Source organism: Caloenas nicobarica, chromosome 18 (genome assembly GCF_036013445.1).
Source record: "Caloenas nicobarica isolate bCalNic1 chromosome 18, bCalNic1.hap1, whole genome shotgun sequence".
NCBI lineage: Eukaryota > Metazoa > Chordata > Aves > Columbiformes > Columbidae > Caloenas > Caloenas nicobarica.
This window is the reverse complement of record NC_088262.1, coordinates 3,521,086-3,547,386: the sequence shown is the minus strand read 5'-3', so window position 1 is coordinate 3,547,386 and position 26,301 is coordinate 3,521,086. Positions and strand designations below refer to the sequence as shown.

At 41.3% G+C, this 26,301-nt stretch overlaps 1 protein-coding gene across 1 annotated transcript in view; it reads right to left on the bottom strand.

The window, feature by feature from the left end:
* Nucleotides 1-25,604, bottom strand: part of SMURF2 (SMAD specific E3 ubiquitin protein ligase 2) — a 59,808-nt gene extending 34,204 nt beyond the window's left edge. Inside the window, exon 1 of the mRNA XM_065648183.1 lies at nucleotides 25,258-25,604. Within this exon, the coding sequence (XP_065504255.1) occupies nucleotides 25,258-25,309 (52 nt within the window). The 5' untranslated portion in view covers nucleotides 25,310-25,604. The remainder of the gene's footprint in view (nucleotides 1-25,257) is intronic.
* Nucleotides 25,605-26,301: the final 697 nt, after the last annotated feature.

Genomic DNA, 26,301 nt, shown 5'->3' with positions numbered 1-26,301 from the left:
TTGCAAGCTTAACTAATTATAAATGCTTCTTTTCAAAATATTAAGCAGGCCTGCCAGTGCAATTTAACCAAATTCTCGTTTTTATAAGATTGGGCACACGTACAACATGCAGACTAATAACCGTTTCCCCAGCAATTAGCCATGAGCGAACAAACTAATATTTTTGGCTCAGGATTTTCCTCTCTAGTAACCACATTTAAGGAAAGTCAGATGTCAACGCACTCCAGCTTTGTCAGGTTAACAAAACAGGGGAGACGCTGAAAAATCTTCCATTAACGACTCCCTCTCTGCCAGGTATTTCTAGGTGAAAAAGCCCAGGTCCCTGGAGCACCAGCTCAATTCTAAGCAGAACAATCAGGACTTTTTCTTTTTTGGACAAAACTTTTCCCACTGGTGGGAAAAGTACCAGAGTTTACGCTTCGCTTTTCCAACAGTTTCAACACTGTATTAAAACCTATTCTGGATATTCTGATAACCAACTGATTAATAGCTCCTTGAGAATAAAAACTCCGGAAGTTTGGTTTCCTATGGATTTATGTTTTGTGGCTGACTGGATGCTGTAGCCTTTCCTCTCTTTTCACGCTGGAGGGGTGTTCAGACGGACACTCTCCGCTGCGGCTTTTCCCTCTATTCTCTTTTTTCTCAGGTCACTGCTGGGGTCTCCCCTTCATCCAGGCAACGATTCTCATAAAACTCATGGGACTTAATTATCTTAGAGGCCTCTATCTACCTAAAATCAGAGCCAAAGATTCAAAAAAGAGAAAGAACCACAACGAGATTTCTTTTTCACAGAGATTTTCTCTTTCAAAGCCAAGTTAAAATGCTGATGGTTCTGGACCCAAACGCACGTCATCACCAGATCTACGCGGTTGCACCATTAATAGGCCCCCTAGAGTCACAAGGGTGCTGAAGAAGCTTATTTGTTTTTTGTATGTGCTTGTTTTAAAACATTTTAAATTATTTTTAAATAAAAAAGTTAAGCTATTTAAACTTGCACTGAAGGTTTAGAATACAAACCAATGTCTGCATATATTGACATTGGTTTGAAAATAAAAAAAAAAAAAAAAGGAGGAAGCATGGTACCATAAGTGCATCATCTAAAGACATTAATGGCTTCTAGTACACATATGTAGACAAAGTATTTATTGCAAAGTATCAATGAGTCAGAGGATAGCTATGTTTTGTATTTATTACAGACTTCCTGGGTAGTCTGCAGAAAAGAGAACATTAACTTTCCAAAATGAAGGAACAATACATACGTGCCAAGACAAACATGCTCATCAGTTTTACATACTATACATTCATTAAACATCTCTTTATCGTGCCTTATGATCTCATTCTAACATATGCTACCCAGGTCAGTTCACAGAAACATGAAAAGAGCACAACATTCTAAGCTACCCGGTCTCCTTCCACGACTCCTCTGCTACGCATAGTTCTCAAATACTCAAAAACAGGAATTAAGTCAATCACATTTGCCAATTTCCTTTTTCTGATTTATTACTCCAGTGACTGACAAAGAACCGCTTACTGAAAAATAATTTAACTGTCGCAAGTAAACGCAGAATATTTAATATCCCCAAACTCCTGTAATCTAATTTATGCGTTAGCTATTAAAATTTACATGCAATTATAGAGGGGAACGAAACAACTGGTTGAACGCACAAAAAACCTGAAAGGAACTATGACTATTGAAAATTTACATTTTATAGAAAGACATTTTCATCATTTTCTGAACTCTGACTCTTTTTGCTAGCTACTGAAGAACTCGGTACAACTGCTTTTTATTGTGGAACGATTTTTACAGAAAATTAAACCTTTTATGACATCAAACTGTTGTTATGGAAGGTATCCTATGTGATGCATTACCACTATTTTATATAAGTATTTTTTAAGTATGTTTATTTCAGAATAGCAAGTATATGTGTAACACAGGCTCTCCATGCTTAAAGGGAAGAAAAACATGAATATCGAGAGAGCCACTGTAGGAAGCGGCAATGAAATCAAGTAAAAAGTGATAAAGATCTTTGAGGTGTCACAGAATCACCACATCTTAGATATGATCTAAGAGTCTGCACTGATCCTATTTACCGTCAATGGCTGGATAATAGATCTACAACACTTGTTAAGGCAACATTAAGAAAACAAAAATATTATCTGGATTTAAGGAACTTGGAGGTTTAAGGGCAGTGATCTTGTGTTCAACCCTCATGGTATTTCCAACCTATATCAGACTGTTTAAACAATCTATATCAAATTGTTTATAGCCACTTTGTTCACCACATTCCTTCATACCTGCAAACCAGGAATAATACTACTTTGCCTCGCCTCACAGGTACATTTTAGTGTTATTTTACCTGTATGTTTGTACACTCGCATCTACCTGTTACAATGTGTCTCTTGATTCATGACATTATGAGGTTTAAACGTGTTTGCACCCAGCAACATGAGGTACTAGTACCTCGAAGCTACAGCTGTAGATTATCACAATAGAAATACATTTATTTTTAATACAGAAATTTTAAAACCAATCTTTCTTAAGCTATCTTCTTAAATAAATATTTTTTAAATGTGTATATTGGGAAGACAGCGAAAGATACAGGAAGAGAGGTAAGAAAACAAGAAGTAATCCCAATGTCAGTGGAAGCAGAAAAACACATAATCGATGCATTGAAAACTCAGCAGGTGACGGAGCGAGAAAACAACCCTGCCCCTCATGTCAGGCACCCCGAGCACCCAACGCTGAACAGAGCCGGGGTTGTGGGGAAGGGAAGGGCTGGGTCCAGAGCTACGACCGCGTTTACTGATCTTCTGGCTTTTCACGTGTCATCACTATAGAAAAACTAGTTCGGCCTCCTGAATCCAACCAGCAGTCGTAACATTGCAATTCGTGTTGTTTGGGGGGGGCTTGTGGGTGGTTTTTGTTTGTTTGTGTTTGTTTTTAAAATTTTTTTTTTTTCTTTCTCCTTTACCTAAGGGTTTTTCTCCAAGAAAAAATTGCTCGTTCCAGAACATATAACACACAGGATAGTGAGGAGAAGGACAGGCTGCCTATCCATTTTTACCACAATAGTTCATTTTGAAGACAAGTCCTTCTTCCCCTTACAGAAACACCATCTTTTAATGAAAGCCATTAGCACTGCTTTTTGTGATCGCATCCCAGTTGTTTGCATGTAATACCCAGCGCAACACAATCACTAAAATAAGTCCCAGCTGTAGAAACACAATGCTGTGCTGTTGCTAATGTGTGTTGCACTGATAATGAATGGCCGTCTATGCTTTAATCTGAATAAAGCTCCCAACTGCTCTGTCTGTCCTTGCCAAAAATTCCCCTTCCTCCTCCAGACTGTGGTTGCATTCCAATTACTCTGCTGATTGGAATGAGCCTGCTTGGGGGAGGGAGACAAACGCACCCCCCGCCACCCTCCTCGCCTTGCGACGGGCGCCCCTGGGACCCAGGAATTGTTTGGGGTGTTCCGAACCTATGGCTGACACAACAGACTTTTCTCCACGTTGCGTAAAACTCTTAGTAAATGTATGGATTCGTTTTAGAAAAAAAAGACATTTGCGCCAGGCAAACAGCACACCGGGCACAGGTTCCAGCAGGGGAGCTCAATACTTTAAACATTTCTAACAAATTCCTACTGTTTTCTTCCATTGTTGGCACGCTACCCAGAAACTTACATTTTTCTGCTTGCATTCGCTCCTTGGACCTGCCTAAATTCCCACATGGAAAGATATAAACCAGGAGGTCTCCAACTATTCATTGAACAAAGGGCTGTAAATAACACCATACACATTTGCAAATACAGCTGCTGAGGTAATGACTTTCTCAATTAAGGTTTTGAAATAAAACTGTTTATCCCAACTACTCACATTAAATTTTATTTTACAATTAATCTGAGGAATTTTTTTTTTAGTTTTCATTTCCTTTGAAAGATGTTTTTTTTTTCTGCAGATGAACAAGTGACGGAACATGATAATAAACTAAGAATTTACTTTCTGTTAATGAAATTCATGCATTTTTAGAAAACTGCCATTGATTACTGGTCAAGAAGAGACACACAGGTACACCTAACAAATATATGTTTTGCAGGTGCATTGGGATTTTCAGTGAAGAAGATATTGAAACACGAGTGGGTAGGACTGGAGCAGCTGACCATTATTCCACCCGTAATCACCGATCACCGGAGCTGGAGCGTTTCACGTTGCACCCAACAACAAAGACTAAAGGCACTGCAGCTGTTCCTCTGCCAAATCAGGTCTGGCAACCGTATGGACACAGGGTAGATCAGGAAGCTGAACTGGCTTAACAGAAAATTCACCTTCTGGGGAGCTGGATTAGTCAGGCACGGGCTCCGGGAGCTGCGGTGACACCGTCCCCAGCTCTAACGCAAAGGCTCCATAACTGTGAGGCTTTTCGGCTCAAAAATCAAAACACACACCCACCCCCCTCAACATTTTCATTTGAATTCACACCACTCTTTTTTCCTTCTATCTGTTTTGCAGTTCCAGACCTTCATTTAAGAATTTTTTTATATATATATATATACATATTTGCCATCAGGGTACCAAAATAACTACCTAACACTCTTCAGGTTTTCAGAGACACAATCTTAACCTGAAACATTTAGCTTGAGTTTTATTTGCTATTTGCCAAAGCACACTCAGAAGCACAGAATTAAAGCACTGGAAAAAAAGCATTTCTCTTGCAAGTATACAGGCAACTGCTTTCAGGCTGCTCTATTTTACTTGCTATTGACAGCTGCTCTTTCAGAGTCTCACAAAGCACCAGAAATTTAGAATAACCTAATGAGCTCCAAACTGGAGTTAGTACAAAATACGTAAGGGCCAGAATCCTCTTCTTAAAAAAGGTCTAATTATTTTCCCCAATGCTTTATCTGAATTTCACTGCTACTCTAATTGAATCGCCAACACCATCCTCTGGAGACGTGAGTGAGCTGAAAGAGTCACCAGTCACTCCAGTGCCTTTTCTTTTGCTGGCACCAGTACAGAGGCAGCACACACTGAGATGAAGGTGCCACACGGGGCACAGGGACGCCCAGTTCACCCAAGGACACCAGACAACGGATGCCGATTTCAGACGTATCCTGCTGGATCAGATTAAATGTAAATACTCTCGGCCATCCCCTAGATCCGTGGTTCTGCAGCGGGGAAGCTCAGTGCAAGCGTTGCTTTCTGGAGCAGCCAGACAAACCTCGAACCACCCTGGGCATCACCTGGATATCTTCTTCTCATGTGAATTAGGAAATACATAACCGGATCCCTTCTGCCCCAGAGTTACGGGAGCCGGGATGACATGGAAGGGACGGGAACTTCTTCAGCAGGCACGGCTCCCTGCCATACTCATACAGTTCGTACTGCTAGGAAACTCATTTCCAATTATCTTTCAGAATTATGAACCTAATTCAAATCTAAGGTAGATTTAGAATCATGTACTGATTCTAGCTGTCTTACTTGGAATATACATTAGAAGGACTCAGAAGTACTGACGAATCTGTAAAGAGCTATTAAATACCAACCCACCAGGTTGAAAAAAAACCCAACACATTCAGCACTAGCTCCAAGTGGCATATAAAAGCATCATTGGTAGGTTGATATCCAAACACAAGGCAGATAGCTTTTAAATAAACTATTTTACAAGACATATTAGGACACCCTTAGTATTAGAAAAAGAGTTTTACCAAGATTTTCCTTTAATAATTGTTAAAATTCTAAATTGTCCCATAAACAACATTTCTGCAAGTTCAACACAAGCCAGATGCTAAATCCTTAATGTACTGCATGTGAAATGAAACTCATTCCAAAGGATCACATGCACCTGCGTATAAGCATTGTCAGTCAGAAATCTGTGTCTGAACAAATCAGAATTATTCCTTGGGGACTAAACAAACAAAACCACAAGAACTTCATTCAGACACCAAACAGCAATATGGATTATCCAGAAGTCAAAAATGTCCTAATAATGCAATATACTTGGAAACACTGTAAAACATGCCAGAAACTAACACAGTAACTGCACGTTTTTCCTTCCAACAGATTCACTGTATTAAATTCTGCCTATAGGGTTGCGCTTTGACTGGTTCTACAATTCTAGACCCACATTTCTTGCGTGTAATATAACTCATTGAGATTGAAATTCAAAACGAAAATATCACGCATTTATCACGGAAGAAACGTTAATAAAGATGCATCGCATCACCAAATACAAACAGCTAAAGCCAATAAATCATCCATCTCATGCAATAATAAATTCTGGGACAGAGTCTCCAAGGCTATTTTAAATTCCCGTTAGGGGGGAACGACACGACAGAGACTCAAGACTCCGGCCGTCTGCGCTGGGGACATCTGAGCGACTTGTGGACACGGCCAGATGGAGTCTGCCCACATTTGCCATGTTTAGACTCCTGTTTTAACATCACCACGTCTACTTCACACTATTGTTTCACTGTAAACAAAAGGCTTCCTTTTCCACTTCTCCTCCCTTATTCCACTCCGGGCCAAAAGTAAAACAAAACAAAAAAATCCCACCCCCCACCATTGAATTCTTCCTTGGAGCAGCTAACGCATTCACATTTCCTAGATTCATTTGGCGATGGGCTCGCTGCCACGCACGTCACCGGCTCTATTCATGTGTCCGGTTTATTTGATACGCCTGTCAAGAGGTGAAGGAAAGAAATTCTGCTGCCACTTTTGCCACGAAGGTAGCAACCCTCCCCGGGCATCGCAAATCTTACTACAAATGCTTACGAGCCTCTTTTACAGAGATCCATCTTTGAACCAGTGCAACTGAATATGGAGATGCAAAACCTTACGCTGATTTTTGTTTTGCCCCTTTTATTTCTTTTTTTTGCTATATAGCAAATATGCAAATTAAACCTGAATGATCCAGGATCAAACCATCCCCATCAGGGCTCTGTGTGAGCAAGGGCTTCAGTCACAGCCTCAAACAGCGAGAGACGCAGAAGCAACACGTGGGAAACTTGAAGCAAACAAAGGCTATTGCGAATATTTGCATGTCCTGGTTTGGTGGCGATGGAGCCTCTCAGACCAGCCGGGATGTTTCTGATGCGTAACCTTCACACACTAGAAATTCCGCTTCACTTCTCCACCCTGCTCCAAAACGGCCTAACCCTCACATATCGTCCATTATTCAATATCTGAAAAACCGCTGCGGGACCATGAAGTCACCATAAACACAGCACTTACAAAGACTGTGCACTATGCTGGGCAGTTGGGGGGGGATGGACAGACACAGCTTTGCATTAACAGCTATTAAAATACTTTAAAAAAAATGTCCAGCAAACAACAATTTTCAAACCAATTTCAAAGTTTTCTCTCCCGTTTCTCAAATTTGCAGTAAGAATAAAATTTATTGTAAGTTTATTCCAGCAAACAAAACCAGCGTGGGAAACAGGCATCCATCAAATACGAGTGAACCCACCAGCTTTGCTGTTCCATTGCTGTATGATCTTCCCAATTACAACTAAATGTATTCCATCTTCCTGCAGTGTTAAAAACATAATTCCCATTAAAAACTTTTAAAGTAACATTACCAAGATTAACTAATCTCAGACTTGCACAGGTGGTTATCATATCCAAGTGTGAGCAAAGTAAACTCTGTTACGAACATTAACACAATTATCCTAGAAATACAGAAATAAAATAGTATTTAAGAGCTCATGCAAAGAAAAGGGGGCAGTCTTCTCTCAAACACTTAAGAATCACTGTGCTAAAATCTTACCTGAGTCCTTAATGACTCGTTCGAAATCCCAGCAGCTAGTTTTTAAACCAAGACCCAGTTTAGACCGAAGTGATTATTCCAAAATTATCAACTTGCAAAAAACACTTGGAGAGCACAGGATTCTTCCTCCGAGGATGGGTAAATAAAACAGGTAACGTGGAAATTTTCCCCATACATTTCTCAGCTTGCTTTGAAGGGAACAGGGGTGAGGGAATGAGAACATGAGAAACAAATTATAGCTCTGTTCTGTCTGATGTATTTCATGCACCTCTGAAAACGTGCTGGAGGAAAAACACACTAACAAGAAGCAGAGCCCTCGGATTTGTTTCACTGCAATAAAACTCTTCACTCTCTGAATGATCTATAGTAGAGGCAACGACAAAAGGAATTCATGATCTAATTACCAACCAGACAAAAAATGCCCTGAATTTTAAAAAGGGCTTCAGACAAGAGGCACCTGCAACTAACCCAGACTCCTGGGTCTCAGGAACTGCGGATCCCGCAGCTTTGCAGCTTTTGGGAGCGTTGCCATCGCTGTCGGGACAGTCACACACTACATTAAACAGGAAGGCTCAGAATTCTGTCTCCGCTACAGACACGATCCTACAGGGACACGGCTGCTGCCGGCGGGGGGAGGCAAAAGGAAAAGAACCACACACACACAAAAAAAGACAGACACCAAAAGCATCCACATCGTGAGTAATTCTCGTGCCACTCTTCAGCAAAATGTTATAAGTATTAATTTTATCAACACTAATAAAAGGATTGTCAGCTGCTTTCTAAGAAACAATTCCCAAACCGTGACAACAGCGAAGGTGACAACTTCCGTAAGGGGGAAAAAAAAAGTGAATTCAAGCATTTCAAATATACAACTGGAAATAGTTGAGGGATTTTTAAAAATCATTCCCTAATAAACAAAATTTAAAGAGTTAATGAGGATCATGATTTCAATACTATCACTAGTAAAAATCACCAATTAAGTAACCACCTTAATCTAAACTCCTAGTTCAGCACAATTATGTTTTACTACTACATCTGATGTACTGAAATTGTATTATATGCGGAACAGAGTAGTGATGTATACTTTATGTCCTCCGGCATTATCATCAACATCCACAACTACAGATGCGGATTCCGATCTGTCTCCCTGATAATATGTGGATCCTGCCCCCTCCTCCTTTAATGTAGTTGAAACATTGCAGCACAGTGTCCCTAATATTTACTCTTTTTTTTTTTTTTTGGGAAAATTGTTTTTAGTGGAGCGCTTTCAACTCTGGAAGTTGCCTCTCTCTGGGCCTTGACCGTTTGGCTTCTGCCAAGAAAAGACAGGGTCAGCAGAAAGATGTGTGGACTATATAATTCACCTTTATCTGGTTACTAAGCTTATGCCTCTGATTCCACAATTCTGTCCCTACCTGCAGAAATGTAATGCAATGTAAGTGAGGAAAACACCAGCTCCTTAAAGTACACACAGAAAACCAAGACATCACCAGTCATAACTATTAAAACTCTTGTGTACCTCAGCCCAGTCTTTTTTCCCCATCAGATAACCACAAAGCCCCATCTCCAGAAGATAATTATATCAATAGACTGCACAATTTATAAACTGATTTAGTTAAATGATTGCAGTCCTTTCGTATGAATAGATTCAGTTTGATTTCTCTGTGTAAACAGATGTGTTCTACAGACCAAAACCAAACAGTTTAAGAAGCTGCTGCTGTTAAACATATATGAGCTAACGGGATGAGCAATCTTATTTAGTTCAACAGAAATAAAGCAACTTATATTAAAGCCCCATTTTTCTGGTTTTGCTTTATTTTTACACAAATTGCTTAAATTATTTAGTCAAATCAGTACAATTTATATACTACTGTAAGACATACTATGAAAGGGATTTTAAAGAAACAGAACACCAGGCAATTCAGATGGAATAGCTCACCAATATGTGAAAATATAGAATCTTGCCCCATAAAAACCTTACCATGAAATTTAAACTACCCCTTCTGAAATGTTTTGGGAAGATGCAACGTTCAAGAGGTGAAAAGCCAAGATTTTTTTGGAGAAAGAGAAGCACGTGGTAGAAGATAATAAGCAGTGGAGAGTGAAGCCTAAGAAAGGTAATGGGAAGCAGGTGAGACTGGAAAGGAGGAGTATAAAGCTGATTACATTAATGTAAAAAGTATAACAGTGTGAATCAAGATTCCAAGCAGCATAGCAATGAATAAAGATTCAGGAAGGTACTTCCAGGAAGTTAGAGGATATTTTATTACTAGACCTCTATAAAGGCAGAAGAGCTTTCAAGTGTAATGAGCGTGCAAGTGATTTCCACTGATATCAAACACCAGTTATGAGCTTCAGAAAGTCTGAGTGGACACAAAAGGGATTTTGAGGGGACACGGAAATGGAAAACCCCCATTTACCTCAGTGCCTTTCACCCTAGAAACCCTCAGCCTCTTGCAGCTCCACTCACAAAGCGTTACACTAAATATCACTTGATTTCTACCGTATCTTATACAGCTGCACACCCCAGGTAAGAGCGAGAATGCCAGACCCAGGAATCTTTACCTTCATTTCCCAGGCACGCTGCTCCTCGAGTATCTCAGCTGAGCGCTACCCCAGCCTCCCTCTCTCAATACAGTTATTTGCTAAACGATGTTTTAACTTACCAAGTGAAATTTTTCCTCTAACAACTATATTCTTGCATCTCAATTATTTAATACTAAACGGTTCCCAATGACCTAATTCCGTCCGCTTCTCTATCATCTACGTATCTTAGAGGAAATATGACTATTTATATTAAATAAAACAAGACCAGACACATGCTAAAACTCTGATCAGCTCTATGAACAAGGAAGAGGGCACAAGCCTTTTCTGCCCTTTACATTCCTTCAACTAGCTTTGTAAACTGTACCTCATTTCTGCATTGATTATTAACTAAATTTAAGCACTCACAAATTATCTTTCCTGTTTATCTTTGTGCACTGTAGACTATGAATGGCATTGTCAACGTAAATAGCTACAAGTATTTAAAATACTAAAAATCAAAACGCAGTGACCACCTAGTAACTGGCACACTACATTAAACTATATCTCCAGCTGATCATCTGTTTTCACCAAATACAAGCAAATAAATCAGTTCACCAAGCTCCGCCAGCGTCACTCGTGTCACACTTGCATTCCAGACGCGTAACAGTCTGGAATCACTAACAGGTGATACTGCCAAAGGGTGACAAGATGGGAGTGCTTTTGGGATGCACGCAAACATTTTGTGATTTAGCTCAAAGTCAAAAAAGTACCTAAACGCACTCGGGCTCAACAAAAGAGAAATTAGAACAAACAAGTGAGCCTCGTAGATTTTGATCCTTAACACAGACTGCTGTTCAGGAGACAATAAAAAACACAGGATCGGAGAAGATAAAGTGTTAATCGCATATTTGGTGGTTTATGAGCCAAGGCAGGCTGAGGTTTAAACTGCTTCTGCTCGGTGCTCATCCCATTCAGAGACGATGAATCATTTCCCATTTGGCAACACTCCTGCCTACAAGACTGTCTTCTCTGCGATTCCTCCCGTATCCTTGTAATAGATTTGCTAATTTAGTACACCTGACTTTGAGCAAATCTATTGTTGCCAGCTGTCAGACTAGACCTCGTCCTGTTTATCAGACACATCTAAACCATCCTGTCCTGCCCCACTCACAGAAACGGAACACGCTTTGCTAATCCCAGTGCAGTAAATTACTTTCTAATATCCTTGTTTTCCTTACTCTGCCAAAATACCAACATATCATAGATTTAAAGCAACAGCAAAATCAATTTATCCACAGCAGCTGGGCTCAGACCAGTTTGTCCAACAACCACATTTTTTTGAAGTCATCTTTGCTGTTCTAGTCATTCTGTCCATGAATTCCTGAGTTTCAGCAGCAGAGGTTTGACTATTTTAAACAAAGGTAATATAAGCTCACAGGGAGTGTATTCCAGTTTTTTAGGCAGGTCTCCACAGCTCTTTAAAAGATAAATCAAAGCAAAACAAAGTATTAAACGCCTCACACACACTAAAACATTTCCTCATTTTCCCCAGGGCTTTGTGCATGCAAAAGAAACTGCGTTACTTTCTGTTTATAAATATTTGCCTGGACAGCAGCTTAAAAGCGTAGGGGCAACAGAGAAAATATGTGGGGGTTTTTTTGTTGTGGATTTGGTTTTGGTTTTTTTTTAAACCTACCTACAGAATCTGGGAAACATATGAAAAAACAATTTGTGTATGACATTTTTACTCCTAAACAAAATCTACCAGAACTTAAGTCTTTACATTCTTTTACATAAACCAGTTATACGGATGCAAAAAAGTAGACTCGCTCTTTCCAGGTTTTATACTCTGCCCAGAATTCCTACTGCACTTTAAAAAGCTCTCTGTGTTCACAGAAACACATACCCACACATTAGATGCTCCTTTGACACTTTTACTCTTCCAAATATTTAAAAACTCAGTATAATCAACAAAACCATGAGAACGCATCCACTCCGCTCACAAAAAAAAATGGAGTATTTACATTCCCCTCTTCCATTTTCGCGGGCTGTGGAGCCACTTACTCATCTCTACCATTCAAATCCGGCTTTGTTAATTCATGCTAAGCAGTTAATTAACGTGAGCAGTCGAGGAAGCTGTAGAACCATAGAATGGTTTGGGTTGGAAGGGATCTTAAAGATCATGTAGTTCCAGCCCCTCAGTCATGGGCACCTTCTTTCTTCATGACAATATCCATACAACAATCAAAATAGGCTGGTGTCGTCATTGGTTTCAGATAGGAAAACAAAAAAAAGTAAAATAAATAGGAGAAATCAAGAGCACAAACTGCACACAGGAAAGAATTGGCGGTCATTTATACTACAAGTAGCACAGATTGCTTCTGGAGCATAGATACAGGGAGGACTGCACACAGCACTGGTAACGCACGGTATGAATGAGAGAAGTTGTAGCAAGTTCCTACAACAAGAGGAAACGAAACACAAGGAATTTATGGGCGCAGATAAAAAAACGAAAGAGCAGTTGATAGTCATGCAGCAAACGTACGTGAGGAGGTTGCTACGATGCAGTCACGTTTGGGGCACACCTACCACTGGCAATAGGAGCAGCTCTGGGGATCTGCAGAACAAATCCCCACCGCAATAACTGCTCATCGTCTGCAACCAGCCTGCCCTGGCGAAGCGGGCACGGACCTGGAACCGCCTGCCACAGCCCCAGCTGCAGAGCCGGCACCTGCGCTGCCAGGAAAAAGACTTGGGAAACACGAGACCTTGGGATCTTAGGAAATCGAGATGCAGTCAGGACAAACAACAGAACTGAAAAGCCCTACATAGCCAGTCTAGTCCCCTGTAAAGGTGTTGCTCTCACAACCTAAAAGACCCATGTATGTGTATACATATATATGTATTTTGGACAAGGTTTTTAATTGTATCATTTAAAACGATGAATCAGATACTGTATTTCAAGTATTATTCATCCGTACAATTTAAACTAGCCCTGAGTAACCATTAAAGAAAAATATCTGCCAGGAAAAAAATAACCCAGAGTATATGATTCATTCACTTCTGAAACAATAAAACAGTTCACTATAACAAAAATAACTATATTGTAAATATTTTAATTAAAAAGCAGCCAAATACAATGAAAAAAGCATGCCCTTTAAAAACAACAAACATACATCTGTATGTGTGCAAATAAAAAAATCCTGTTAGGAAAAGGTAACTCCATAAAATACACTTAACGCTATTATCTGATGGAAACTGTATTCTTAGGCTATTTAACGGTCTTAAAACAACAAAGATACAGGTCATCTCTCAAACTGACAACTCGCTATGCAGCTGATAAACAGATATTTACTTCAGCACAAAGCGATGCCCGTCGTGTATGTGAGAAGGAAACAAACCTCTGGCTCTGGAAGTTCCGAGACAGGAACATCACAGAGGCTCCTCCACAACTCCCTGGAAAGTAGTTCAGGCTTTCACAGGCCTTAAATCACGAAAAAGGGCATCAGGTGAAAAAAAAGGTAAGCATCTAATAGCTTTATAATTGCCCAAAGCTCAAGAAGGTGTGAAAATGAGCAGCTTTGGGGAAAGATGGCTCCAAAGGAGCAGATGTTTCAGCCTTGTATGAATCAAACTTTGGGGGAAGAGAGAAGCCTTGTTAAGCATCAGCAAAAAACACTGTGCAAATATGAAAACAATTTTAAAAGCTCACTTTTCTTCATGGTTAGAGAATACTAAGTGTAAGTTAAAGTGAAACCTTGCAGTTTCACACTGCATCAGTTTATTCATTTTTAGTTGACTAAAAACCAAAAAAATCATACATCTGATAGCACTCGTAACTTCTCCTCACTTGGTCTATATGAAGCCATTTTCTGACCAGGCCTCTAAAAGAAAACTTCAAACAGGACACGACGCCTTTCTCTTGCTGGAGATACACCTGCCCGCTACGTGGAATTTCTGATTGGTTTCCTCCCTGTTTGAACTCTTTTGCAGACTCCTATGTGGTGTGTGTTTAATATACAGAGAGAGGGAAGATCAAAGTTTTTCACAGCACAGGCAACTCAGTATAAACAAAGCACAGTTTATTTTATCAGCCCACTACACAGCAAGCTGTTCCTGTACAAATCCATCGGTGACAAACTGTGTAAAATTAGAGAACCCCCCTCTTCTGTAGAGAAATCTTAACATACAATGCAAGACCCATCAGAGCACATAAATGATGACTGCCACAGCTTTCTCTCTCCATTTGGTATTTCACATATTTGTCTTGACTCTAAAAAAGGTCAAATGTTTCATCCAGCTAACTCATCAACAGCAAATAGTGCTTATCTGGAAAAAAAATAAATTGTAACTCCAAAACCTTTGTGAATAGATGGCATGTAAATTAGCCAAGGAAACATTAAAAACTACAGAACTCAGTTATTATCACATATTACTCAACAGAAAGTCTTCTGACCCTTTTAAAGCAAGAAAATACTAGCGTTAATGAAGTGACCAAGACATCACATCATTTCTTAGAATCGAGGATTTAAAAAAAACCCACAACAAACCACAACCTTCAAGTTTGTTAAAAGCTGAAGAACTCCTTTTGTTCTACATGTAAGGAGTAATCCTGATCTTATCTGCAAGCTTTTCTTAGAATTATATTATAAATCATGGCCACTTAGAAGCCAGCCCTTAATTCCCTCTTTCTTCTAGACAGGATCAAGGTGATGAATGTGGGGAGCAAAGGAACGGATGGGAGAAATTTTGGGATGGGCATTTTTTCCTGTTTGTTTTTAAACTTCTGTCCTCTACCCAAATGTAGCCGCTTACGTTCTTTTGCATTTGATAGGCACCTTGTTATAAAACACCTCTGCTATAGATGACAACCTCTTGTAAACAACATACTCAAATCTGTCACTAACAGCAACGCAGCAACGGCATTTCCCAGTTACATAGCCAAGTGTTAAAAAGTTTGGGAACAGAGAATCTGGGCTGCCCCCACGACCCTGTGTCCCGTTCATTGCTGCAACACCACAGCCCGGGCACCAACAGATCCCCAGCGCCTCGTCCTGCCAAAAATGAGTCCCCGTCACCCCCCACCTTGTCCCGGCCGGCCCCTTGCTCCAGGTCACTCCCTTCTTCTCCACCCTCGTCCAGCTTCTGAACCCTCTGCATCCTGGTTACGCCTCTCTAGTCGTTCTCAGGCCTCTCTTCACATCAGGAGCACAACGCTGAGTTCAGCCTTAAGAGGATGAGACCAACTCCTGGCCCAGCCATTTGTTAAACCGTGCACTACTCCTTACTTGGCTGATACAGAGATATCTGCCTGTTACCACGGCCTTGCTTGATAGTGTTCCTGCCCAAGAAGAAAGGATTCACAAGAATAAAGGATTTTTTTTTTAAAGATGTACAATATAATTTTCATCTCCTTCTTGAAATTGGTTGAATTTTAACAGGATTTTCCTCAAATAAATTCAGCCCAATGTAGCTACTCAGCATGAAAAATGTCGGTGCTAACAGGCTGCTTAACAGCAACTGAAAAGAGTCTTATGATGGGAAGCGCTAACTATGGTTGGCGTTACGAACTCCAACTTGGTTCTACAAGTTCAGCTATAGTTATAAATTCCCCCGACAGTGAATAAAAAGCAAAGACGTTCAGACAGACAAAGCAATTCAAAATTGTGTTCAAATTACACGAAGTAGAAGCAACTGCAGGAACCAGTGCTCCAGCTCACCACCAAGTGCGAACGCGACATTCGAACGGGTCAGGTTGACCAGGGACAGTTTTGCTTCTCATTTACTGCTGCTCCATCACAGTGATGCAGGCGGGTGCAGAACAAGAGCATCTCCAGACTTGGTCCACACTAAGAAGAACTGTTTGAATGCGGAGAGTGAAGTTTCTGAATTTTAATAAACTTACCCAAAATATAAAGCTTTTGAATGGGTCCAAAGTACTACCCAGCGTAGATTAAGTTACATTATGCTGATACACAGGAAATAGCTGACCTATTCTACAGGACGAACAATCCACCAGAGAAAAGGAACTTTCAGGAAAAATGATAAATATTGTAATGAGAAAATCTGAGGCCCACATTAACAATGCCACATTCAGATTTCATAAATGAACAGAAATTTTTTCATTATGTTTCGGCCACAGAAGCAAGTAAGATATAGATAAATGTAAATACATATATAGTACCTCCCCAGGAAGAATAACCGCTGGCTGTTAGGGAAGGGAACAAAAAAACTTCACCGTCTGTCCTTGTAGACAGCACTACGGAAATTTTAAGATCCTTTTAGCACTCCCTTGTAAGACAGGTATTGAGAGAACATTATGAACTGTGGGAACAGTTTAAGGAAGGGAGAAAAGGCTGCACAAATATTTTACGACAACCCAGGCACGACGCTCGTACTACTGAAAATTACTGTTAAGTCACTTTTTCCTTAAAGGCCTTCTCTTTTCCTGTTGCAGAAGAAAGCAGAAACCAACAGCATTTTAAAACATCCTTTGACCTAGTTCTTAAGTAGAAATCCCAAATGTGAAAGAGTTTCACAGAAGAGAACACAATGTGACATCAGAATTTCAGAATAAATCTTGGCCACCCCTGCATTAGTATGATCACAAAAATTTAAACCCTTTAACTTTTTGACAAAAAGCATATATCCAGCTATTTAAGGCAAATGGGAAATACTGCATAGCATCTTGAATTTACAGATAGCATTATTCTATAAGAGCACACAGGCATTTCCCCTGTGCAGCGGCATTAATTAGCTCCAACAGGTATCAACAGCAATTTTTCCTCATGCCACACATCCATACTTGACCAACAGTTTATTATCATAATGTGTAATATACACATTTGAAGATTCTGTTCAGCAACACCTTGTGCTTTACCAAACATCCAGAACTGCTACTTAGACATTTAGAAATGCCACGTACACAACCCATTTGAAAGAGGGCACTTAACATTTTTACAGTTGTTCATGGGCTTCAGTTACCATGAAGTGTCCACAATAGCAGTATAAAACATTTTTGAACTTTCTACTAAAATCCTCTAAATAAAAGTCCTACAAAATTTCCATTTTCACATGCATTATACCCTTCTTTAAAGTTTGGTCAATTAACGTGTCATACACTGTGAACCCAGGCTTAGAGAAGCCAGTCATTTTTAATTTCATAATTAGTACTGCTGAGCAAGTGCTCTCCAGCATATGGGAGGACCAGGTGCTTCATGGCCATTTAAATGGAGAACTTAACATCACCTGTAATTTGTCTCTCTGGAAAATTAATATTAGCACAAGGAAGATAAACACTCAGTATCTTCAGATTTTCACACTGAAAATGCAATCATTACTACTTGGCTAGGAGCAGTATTGTAATCAGCAGCATGAAACACAGAAATTTCTGTATGGTTTATCCCAAGTACAGGAACCCACGTTTGTTTTCTGCTCCCACTATGAAGTGACACAAACCCTTGGACACCTCCAATGCCTCCAGCCAGCTCCTGAGCTTCTGCCCCATTCTGTCCTGGCTTCACCTCTACGAACTATCCTTTTTGCCTCTAAATGACACCATCTGCCTAAGCCACTTCCACCTTTACAAAGAAGTTTCTTATTTCACACCTAGTAGCCCCTTTTATAAACTAAGAACTGCTTACTTTGCTGCTGGACAAAAAAGAGGATACCGTAATACTACTACACATAAGCACAATGCTACTGATCATTTAGTCCTGTGTACAGTTTCCATACAGAACTACAAACCATTATTTTAATAAATCCATTAGGGAAAACAGCGGGTAAGAGCTTCCTACCTGGATGTGGTGGACTAGCTTTTACTAAAATGAAACATTTACTAAGTACACTCCATCTATTTTCCTCACGTCCTGATATGCACAAAGCAGCAGTTTTACCACATGCAGTTTTAGAAGTGTACAGCCTGGTCTTTATTTGTATTATAAAGAAATCACCAAACTGGCTCAAGTTCTCAGAAAACGCCTCTAGTATTACTGATGCAGATTCCCACCTTCTATTAAATACAAGCACAACTGCATCTATAACCGAACGTATGCATGCATCTATATATAAACCCCATATCAGATAGTTAGGTATGTTAAAAAGAAGTATCATTACAGCTATAATTAGTTACGACTCCACTTAACTCCATCAGTAATATTAAAATCTGGGTCAAAGCAGAATGAAAAGGAGTGTGTGTCACTATTTAATGCAATCAGCCGAGATACACCCCTAGCCCCACAAACCGCCCGCTGCTCTGCAAACACCCGGTCGGCTTAAGCTCAAACCCACCAGCCAACCCACAACAGGGCTCCTCTACACCTCGTTAACAAGAAAAAAAAAGGGGACAAGAGGAAGAGGTTGATTTTAACTTGGATGTGTTCCTCAGCCCACCCCATCTGGCAGCACGGGACAGAGGGGAGGGACGCGTGCATCCCGAAAAACGGATGCGTGCATCCCGAAAAACGGTGCTGTGGGTTGGAAAACGTTCCCAGGGCACTGTCACTCCAGTGGTTGTGGCAAGATGGCATCACACATGCTAATTTAAACACGAATGGGAGAATCTGGGTACATATTTTTACTGTGACCTGTAAATTACATAGTCTGCATGCGCTCTGCATATTTGAAGCAACTTAAATTAATTCATTATAGAAAGGACACACTGGAGCAGTCTGTACTGACAACACCAAAGCCGCGGTTGGAGTGACTCTCCCTTCCTGCAAGAAAACAATCCTTGTAAGTTGTGTTATATACATACTGGCCAAGAGTCATTCCAGAAAATTAACAGGATACAGTCACATAAACTCAGATAAACCTCTACTTTTTCTTTCACTTTCAGAATTTTGAAAATGTGACTAACACTCCACCTAAACCATACGTACTCACTTTTGGGGCTATCAGTCCTCCTAGCCTAGTTTGCCTGGGCAGCAGCAAAAAAAATCTATTTTAAGTATTCTGAAATAGGGAAAAAGTAACTGCTAAGAACCTGCAGGATGCTAAAATACAGCTCATAGTGCAACAGAGATATATAAGAGAACTGAACCCAAATCATCCCAAATGCATAGTCTCAGAAAGCCCAAACCAGAATGTTTTCTGTGGATTTAAACTCAAGAGAAAAAATGTTCACGGGCAGAAAGTCAAAAGATAGAGGCTCTAAATCCCAGCTTTACCTGGTTTATGCTTTTTAAGATCTTGAGTGTGTTTGTTCTCCATTCTGTATCAGTGTGCCCATTTAAACTTGGACAATAATGCTTAGCAATTTTGTCCTGAGCTTCGTTATCTACAGATGAAGATTTCTTCAAAGTTTTGAGCATTCTTATCTATGCGTTCATGGAAAGTATTTCAAGTTTAAGTAACAAGAAAAAAACCCAACAGTTTGCTTCCTTGAATACACTATTGCCCAATGTCCCTCAAGATTTTAATCCTCTTTCTGAAATAGGAACCGTGCTCTGCGAATAGCAGACACACACAGGAGCTACCTTGACATGCATTGTCTAACACTGAGATTAATCTCTACCAGCCTCTCAGAAGTCACCTGAATGACCTCAGACGCTGCACGTGTTGTGAGCATTTACAGTTTATATATTAAAGCATGCATGTAATAGCCTGCCTAGTAATGTACTCGTGCCATTACGCCAAGTCAGAAGTCAGTTCATCTCATTATGTGATGAGGGGAGGGAAGACACCCAAAGAAATCATCCACCTTTTTAAAACCCCTCAAGAAAGGTCCGACCCAATGGTGAGACGTCATTTTAGGTACGATGGCAAAGCAAGGACACACTTCAAAGGCCATGAGATAAGCCAGAACAAAATATTAAAAGCTGTCGTCTTTTATGGATCAACTCATTCACCTTAAAGGCATAAAGACAAAATATCTTCATCTGAGGCCTGATTAGAGATTTTCAATGTGATTAACAAATAGAAAATAATTTGTCTCCACTAGCTGAGTTACTCAGCTAAATTCAGCCACACAGAGAGACATTACAGGGCAGCTTAAACTCTTTAAATGTAACCGAAAAGTACAATTCTAAAAATTACTTTAATTTTTAAAGATTAACATTAGGACTGCAGATTTCCCATACATCTCCTACATATGTCCCATATGTTACCTACACACGTAAATCCTCTACTAGCTTCTACTTGATGCTTTCCTGATTCTACAACCAAAGATGAACACTTGGCCTTTTTGCTCTTTTAACTGGAGCTTCTGTAGAACTATTTTCCTACTATTATTTCCTCCCCCAAATCCTTTTTGATCTTTGTTTTCCTTGCCATGATACCCCATTACGTATCCTTGAACACAGATACGTAATTTTACACCTCTACGCAGATGAGTAAAACTTTGTCATAGAAGCTGATCCCGTTGAAACAAGCAGTCGAGACTGCTCCATCCAGCTGCTTGGTTGTTTATTACAATTGTTTGGCGCCTGTGTGATCCACAACTGATTTATATCTATATAAATATCTATAAATATATACTGTATATATAAAAAGCATGTATATACACACACACTTCACACTGATGAAAATACTGAGGGCCAAGCATCCATCAATCTCTCTGCAATCTGATTAGACACATGCCTATTGACTCTGTTACAACTGCGCCAGTTGGATCCACCTACTATGCAATTTATTGGTTCTGATTTCTTAAGTACTAGTTTTTAGTAAGTCATGTGTCATTAAGTCAAACACAGCTTACATGAAGGAACCCCATTGTTTTACTGTTGACCCAAGCCTATCTAAGTACAGGCTGCTGGGAAAACAGGCAGCCCTGCCCTCTGTTCAGCTTTTCCTGTGCATCCCTCTCCTCCTATGCAAAATACTGATTTTTTCTTGGTAGGATTAGCTTGCAGCTCATCACATGGCTACACAGTCACTGGAGTCAACACAAAGCAGGGCCCAGAAAGCGAAGCCAGGGACTACAAAGAGGAAAAAAAACCCAACAAAACACCGCCGACCTAAAATTGTACTACCATTTAACTATGAAACCATAGCCTTGCTACCTAAAAATATAGGTAGCTACTTTATCAATCAGTCAGTAATGCTGTTCCTACAACGAGGCTCTGCTATCCCTAAACTTCAGCCCTGCTTCCAACAACACTAATGAGAATTTAGGATTCAGGTTAACCACTATTTTCAATGGTATTAATTTAACTGTTACATTGAAAAAGCCAGTTTTGGAGATTCCACCTGATTTTGCAAATCTCAAGAACATTCTGGCTTTTTCTAAATACTACACACCCTTCTCAAGAAATATTATTAGCATCACAAGACCTTCAATGAACTGATAAAAACCCAAAAGAGCAGCACTTTCTCCCTTCAGCACTCTAACTCTGTAGGACAGAACCACCTTTGTACTGTAAGGAACGACTGGACAGTCAAATCCACAGAAGGAGCAGGACAGCAGGTGAGATGCTGCGTTTCCTACACCACAGGATCCAGCACTTTTATTTCTCTAATTAGCAAACTCTGCCAGGAAACCTGAAAGCCTCGAGTAAGCAGGAGGAAAACCAGATCTAACAGCTCTTCGGGCCTACCTCTGATTCTCTACCAACAAAACTCTTCCAGCTCATTCCAGTTTTATCCATGGGATATTTATTACCACTTTTTACAATACAGCGTGACTGTACTTGGTGGCTATTGAAGTATCTTGTTAGCTATTCTCTGACACAAACACTATCTGCAACACGTGAACTACAGAAATTTCTGCATTAACTTTTATCCAACTCAATATATTCTAGTGGCCCTACAGTTTTCAGACTTCAAACTGATTTTAAAACGTCTTTCTACTTGATAAAAACAGCCCTATCAACTGTCATTGACACAAGCGGAAGCAGTCAAATGTAACTATTTTGACATTAGAGAATTCACAAATTAGGACATAAAATATTTACTGAGGAACGGAAAGCAATGGTCATTTCTTAGTTTTTTGAAGAATATAAAAATCAATGCACTTCAACATGGGGGGTGGAAGAAAGCACAGTATATTCCGCCTGAGAGAATAACATACTTACAAATCCACGAATTCAACACAAGACTAAGGAAAATCACAGCAAGAACGGAAGGGGACAACTGCACTTGCAGCTTTTGTAGACTCGGATACACTCAGGACAGGACTAGATAAAATGGTGCTAAAAACGTCAGGGTTGAAGGAACTTTCCTTACATTACAGCTTCCTTGGATAGTGTTATTACAAGCTGCTAAGATAAATTTTGGAGAAGACTAGTGCAATTCTAGACTTTGGCATATTTAAATTACACTGCCTGTATGTTAATCGGAAACAAGCATTTACACTTCATTCTAGAAGTGAAGTATCATCTGAAGGTATAATCTTCGGATTTTAACGATTATCCAGCCATTTTCTAGCTCAAGACTGTGCAAAATGCATTGACATACGCATCACTAAAGATTCAAGTGATATTTACGCCAGACAACTAAACCTAGGAGTGACGGAATAACCTTTTATAATAAATATATAACACAGATGTAAACTAAATACAAACTTACTAGAAGTATGCCACCGCTGTGGTTTTTCTCTGTTATGGAACCCAGACCTAAATAAACTGTTAAACACTTAGTGTAAAGGTATGCCAAACATTTCTCAGAACTTTCTTAAGGTCCCAACAAAGAATCAACCTTTTTTTGCAAAATGAGGCCTAGGTAAAATATTTCATTTGGCTCCTCAAGATGGCCTGAGAAGTTGGGCACCAGCTCCAGATCAGTTCTTGGACTCACATCAAACATTACCCTGTCATTTATCCAGTCAGTCAAAACAATGTTTTCCATCTAAACCTTTAATGTTTATGTCCTGAAAAGCTGCTAATTGAATCCAGTTCTTGAAATCCATTTTTTAATCTATACCATCTAATTTAGAGATAATGAACAGAAAAGATAAGCGTTATACAATAATTGCAGAATTAATCCTATAAATATTCAAGCCAAAACAGAAGACTGCTAGTTTCATTCAGCCAAAGAAAATTACGATTAAATAGCATTTGTCAGTTCGAGAATAAACTTTTAAAAACTCTGGATATACAGATTCTTTTAATTCCAAACAGTTTTAGAATTCAAGAGCCCTCGAACTGCTTTTCCGATCAAAAAGGGTAATCAAAACCACGCAGAACACTTAAAACTATTCCTAGGCAAGAACTGACAACATGTCAGCGAACTTAATGAAAATCAGTGTTTTTCTTATACATGTAAAGCTTCCTTACAACAAATGAACTTATGTGAAACAACTCACAATAAGCTAAAGCATAAAATACCTCGAGCCTTTTTGAGTAATATAGGCCGATGTGTCATGTAAACTTCCACGTAACACAAGCGGTGCTCAGCAACTGCCGGAGCTGCTGACCCTGCCACAGGCCCTAGAAAGACAATTCTGCCTCTGCCCTGTGTAATCCCTTCCTAAAACGTAAGATGACAAAAACTCAGAAAACGTTCCTTCAGCTCGTACCTGCTCCTTTGGGGCACTGACGGCACAACTAAGAGCTACTGCCTGTTTCTTGCTCACAGTCACGCTCCCCATTACACATTTATTTTGTCACAGACACGATTTCATTATATGCTCAATCCTTAATAAAAATAAATAAGAAACAAAATTGGACACAAAAGCCAAAGGCGAGAAAGACAACTCTCTAAACGGTATTTCCCATGCTTTTACATAAAGCTACAGACCATTTTGAATATTTCAAAGATAAGCAAGTCTGAGCACCCACTGCTCAGGGAAAAGGTATTAAAGCACTGCATCAGTAAAGCAATAACCTGAAGAGAAAGCCACAAAACACTCTGTAAAAACAAGGCAGCACTGTTCCATGCACCGGTCCCAGCTACACTTATTTTAAGAGTTTTATTTCTCAGTGTAATATATAGACACTCGCAAATCTCCATGAAACTAGATTATAAATTTAGTCCGAGTATTTCCAAAGTAAAACATAAGCAGATCCATTTTACTTGCTCTATAAAAATAACATACTTCGAAAAATAACTATGAAAACATCTCTCTTTATTAGACATTAAACTGGAAATACTTCACATGCGCCTTAAGTAAATATATCAACTCTTTTAGTATTTTTAAAAACATTTGTTTTGCAAGCTGGTTAAATACACTATGTGCAGAGAACACTATTGACAATGTTATCTATTATTTTCTAATCGCTTACCTTCATGCACTGACACTTGAGAAAACAAAATACTGGTTTTCTCCTAAGGGATTTGCAATACTTTAAAGCAGCTCTTTTCTTTAAAGTCTTCTGTATTTTTTCAAGAAAGCTCTAGCAGAACTTCCAAGAGTTTTTCTCTAAACCCATTTACATGGGTTCTTATATGGGAAGGAACATAGTTTTATGTATTTAGTAACAACTTATTTTCCTTCGAAGCACGCAGGTGAACAGTTTTTATGATATTTTAACATATTAGAGGCCAAGAGGTCTTCTGAAAGAGGGCAGCATAAGGCACTTCACGAACTGTGTAGAATCTTAACTGAGGAAGTCGGTTTAAAAAAAACACACACGCACACACCCCAACAACAAACAAAGAGATCAAAACAAAGTGACAGTTTCTTTCGAGTTTACGCCGAGAGGACAAAGTAAAAACCGGCAGAAGCGGGGGGTGCTGAGGCAGAGGTGCCGCTTCCCCCGGCCCGGAGCCGCCGGCGGGCTGTGGGGGGCCCGGCCCGGCCCGGCCGGCGGCAGCAGCGCCCCGCAGCCCGCACGGCCGCGTTGTTCCGGACCCCGCTCCCCGCCTCCTTCCCCCCGCTCCCCCCGAGGCCTGAGCGGCTCCTCCTGCCCCAGGTTCAACCTCAAAGACACACGGAGGGAGCGCGCTGCCGCCCCTCCAGCCGGGCTCCCGCAGCCCCCGCTGCTCTCCGCTTCCTCCGGCCCTTCCTGCCCTCCCCGCGGCCCGGCCGGCGCCCGAGCAGCCCCGGCGGCGGCGGCAAGGCCCGGCGGAGCCCGCCCGCTCAGCCTCACCTGTCAGTCGCAGCTTGACGGGCCCGTTCCGCCGGGCCCCTTGGTTGGACATGTCCCCGGCCGCTCCGCGGGCTCGGCGCTGCCTTGCCCGGGGCTCCCCCTGCCTCTGGCTCCGGGAAGGGAGACGGGGGGAGGGGAGGCGCTAATGGAGTCGGGCTGGGCGCTCAGGGCAGCGGCGGCCGCCGGAGCAGGAGGAGGAGGAGAAGCCCGGATGTGCCCAGCGTCGCCATGAGCGGGGCCGAGGAGGAGGCGGAGGAGGAGACGCGGCCGCCTGCCCCGCTTCCCTTCCCTCCGCTTCCCCGCCCCCTCGCCGGGAGCCCGGGCGGCGAGCACAACAAAGCCGGGGACGGAGCCACACGGCGGGCGGACAGGCGGCCGCCTCCCCCCCCTCCCCTCCCCTGGCCTGCCCCCGGGGGAGCCCGCCCGCCCGCCGGGCAGGAGGAGCCGGCCCCGCCTCGGGCTCTGCCCGGGGATGCTGGAGGGGGCACCGGCTCAGGCGCCGTCGACGTTCGGGGTCCTCGGGCGAGCTGGGGGGCCGGGGGCGCCGGCGGTGAGCTGGCGTGGCCGAGGGGAGCGGGGGACGGGGAGGAAGGTGACGGTGAATGTTGCGGGGGTTTGGGCAGGAGAACCGAAGGGACCGTAGGGGTGAGAATTCAAAGCCAGGCTGAATTGTGCGTGGCCGCGCTCAGCGGCGCGCCTGACCCGGGGTGGTATTTCCATGGACAGGGTGTGACAGACTGGCCGTGGAAACTCTTAAACTTTGGACCAATTCACAGCTTATCTGCGCTTGTAGAAATCGCCCCGTTCTGCGAACTGCCTTTCTCAAAATAAGAAGAAGAAGAATAAATTTAAAATGCCTTGCATCCGTGCCGTGTGGCCTAACTGAACTCCCATCCCGGAGGAAAGGTGACCGGCAGAGTTTTGGCAGCGCTGTTCCCATGACGGGAGCTCCGCGCGGGCCGAAGGGGCTGCCGAAGGGCGGGGAGAGCTCCCAGGAAAGCCGCACAGGTTGCCACAGTAAAGCTCGCCTTGGAAGACTGAGCT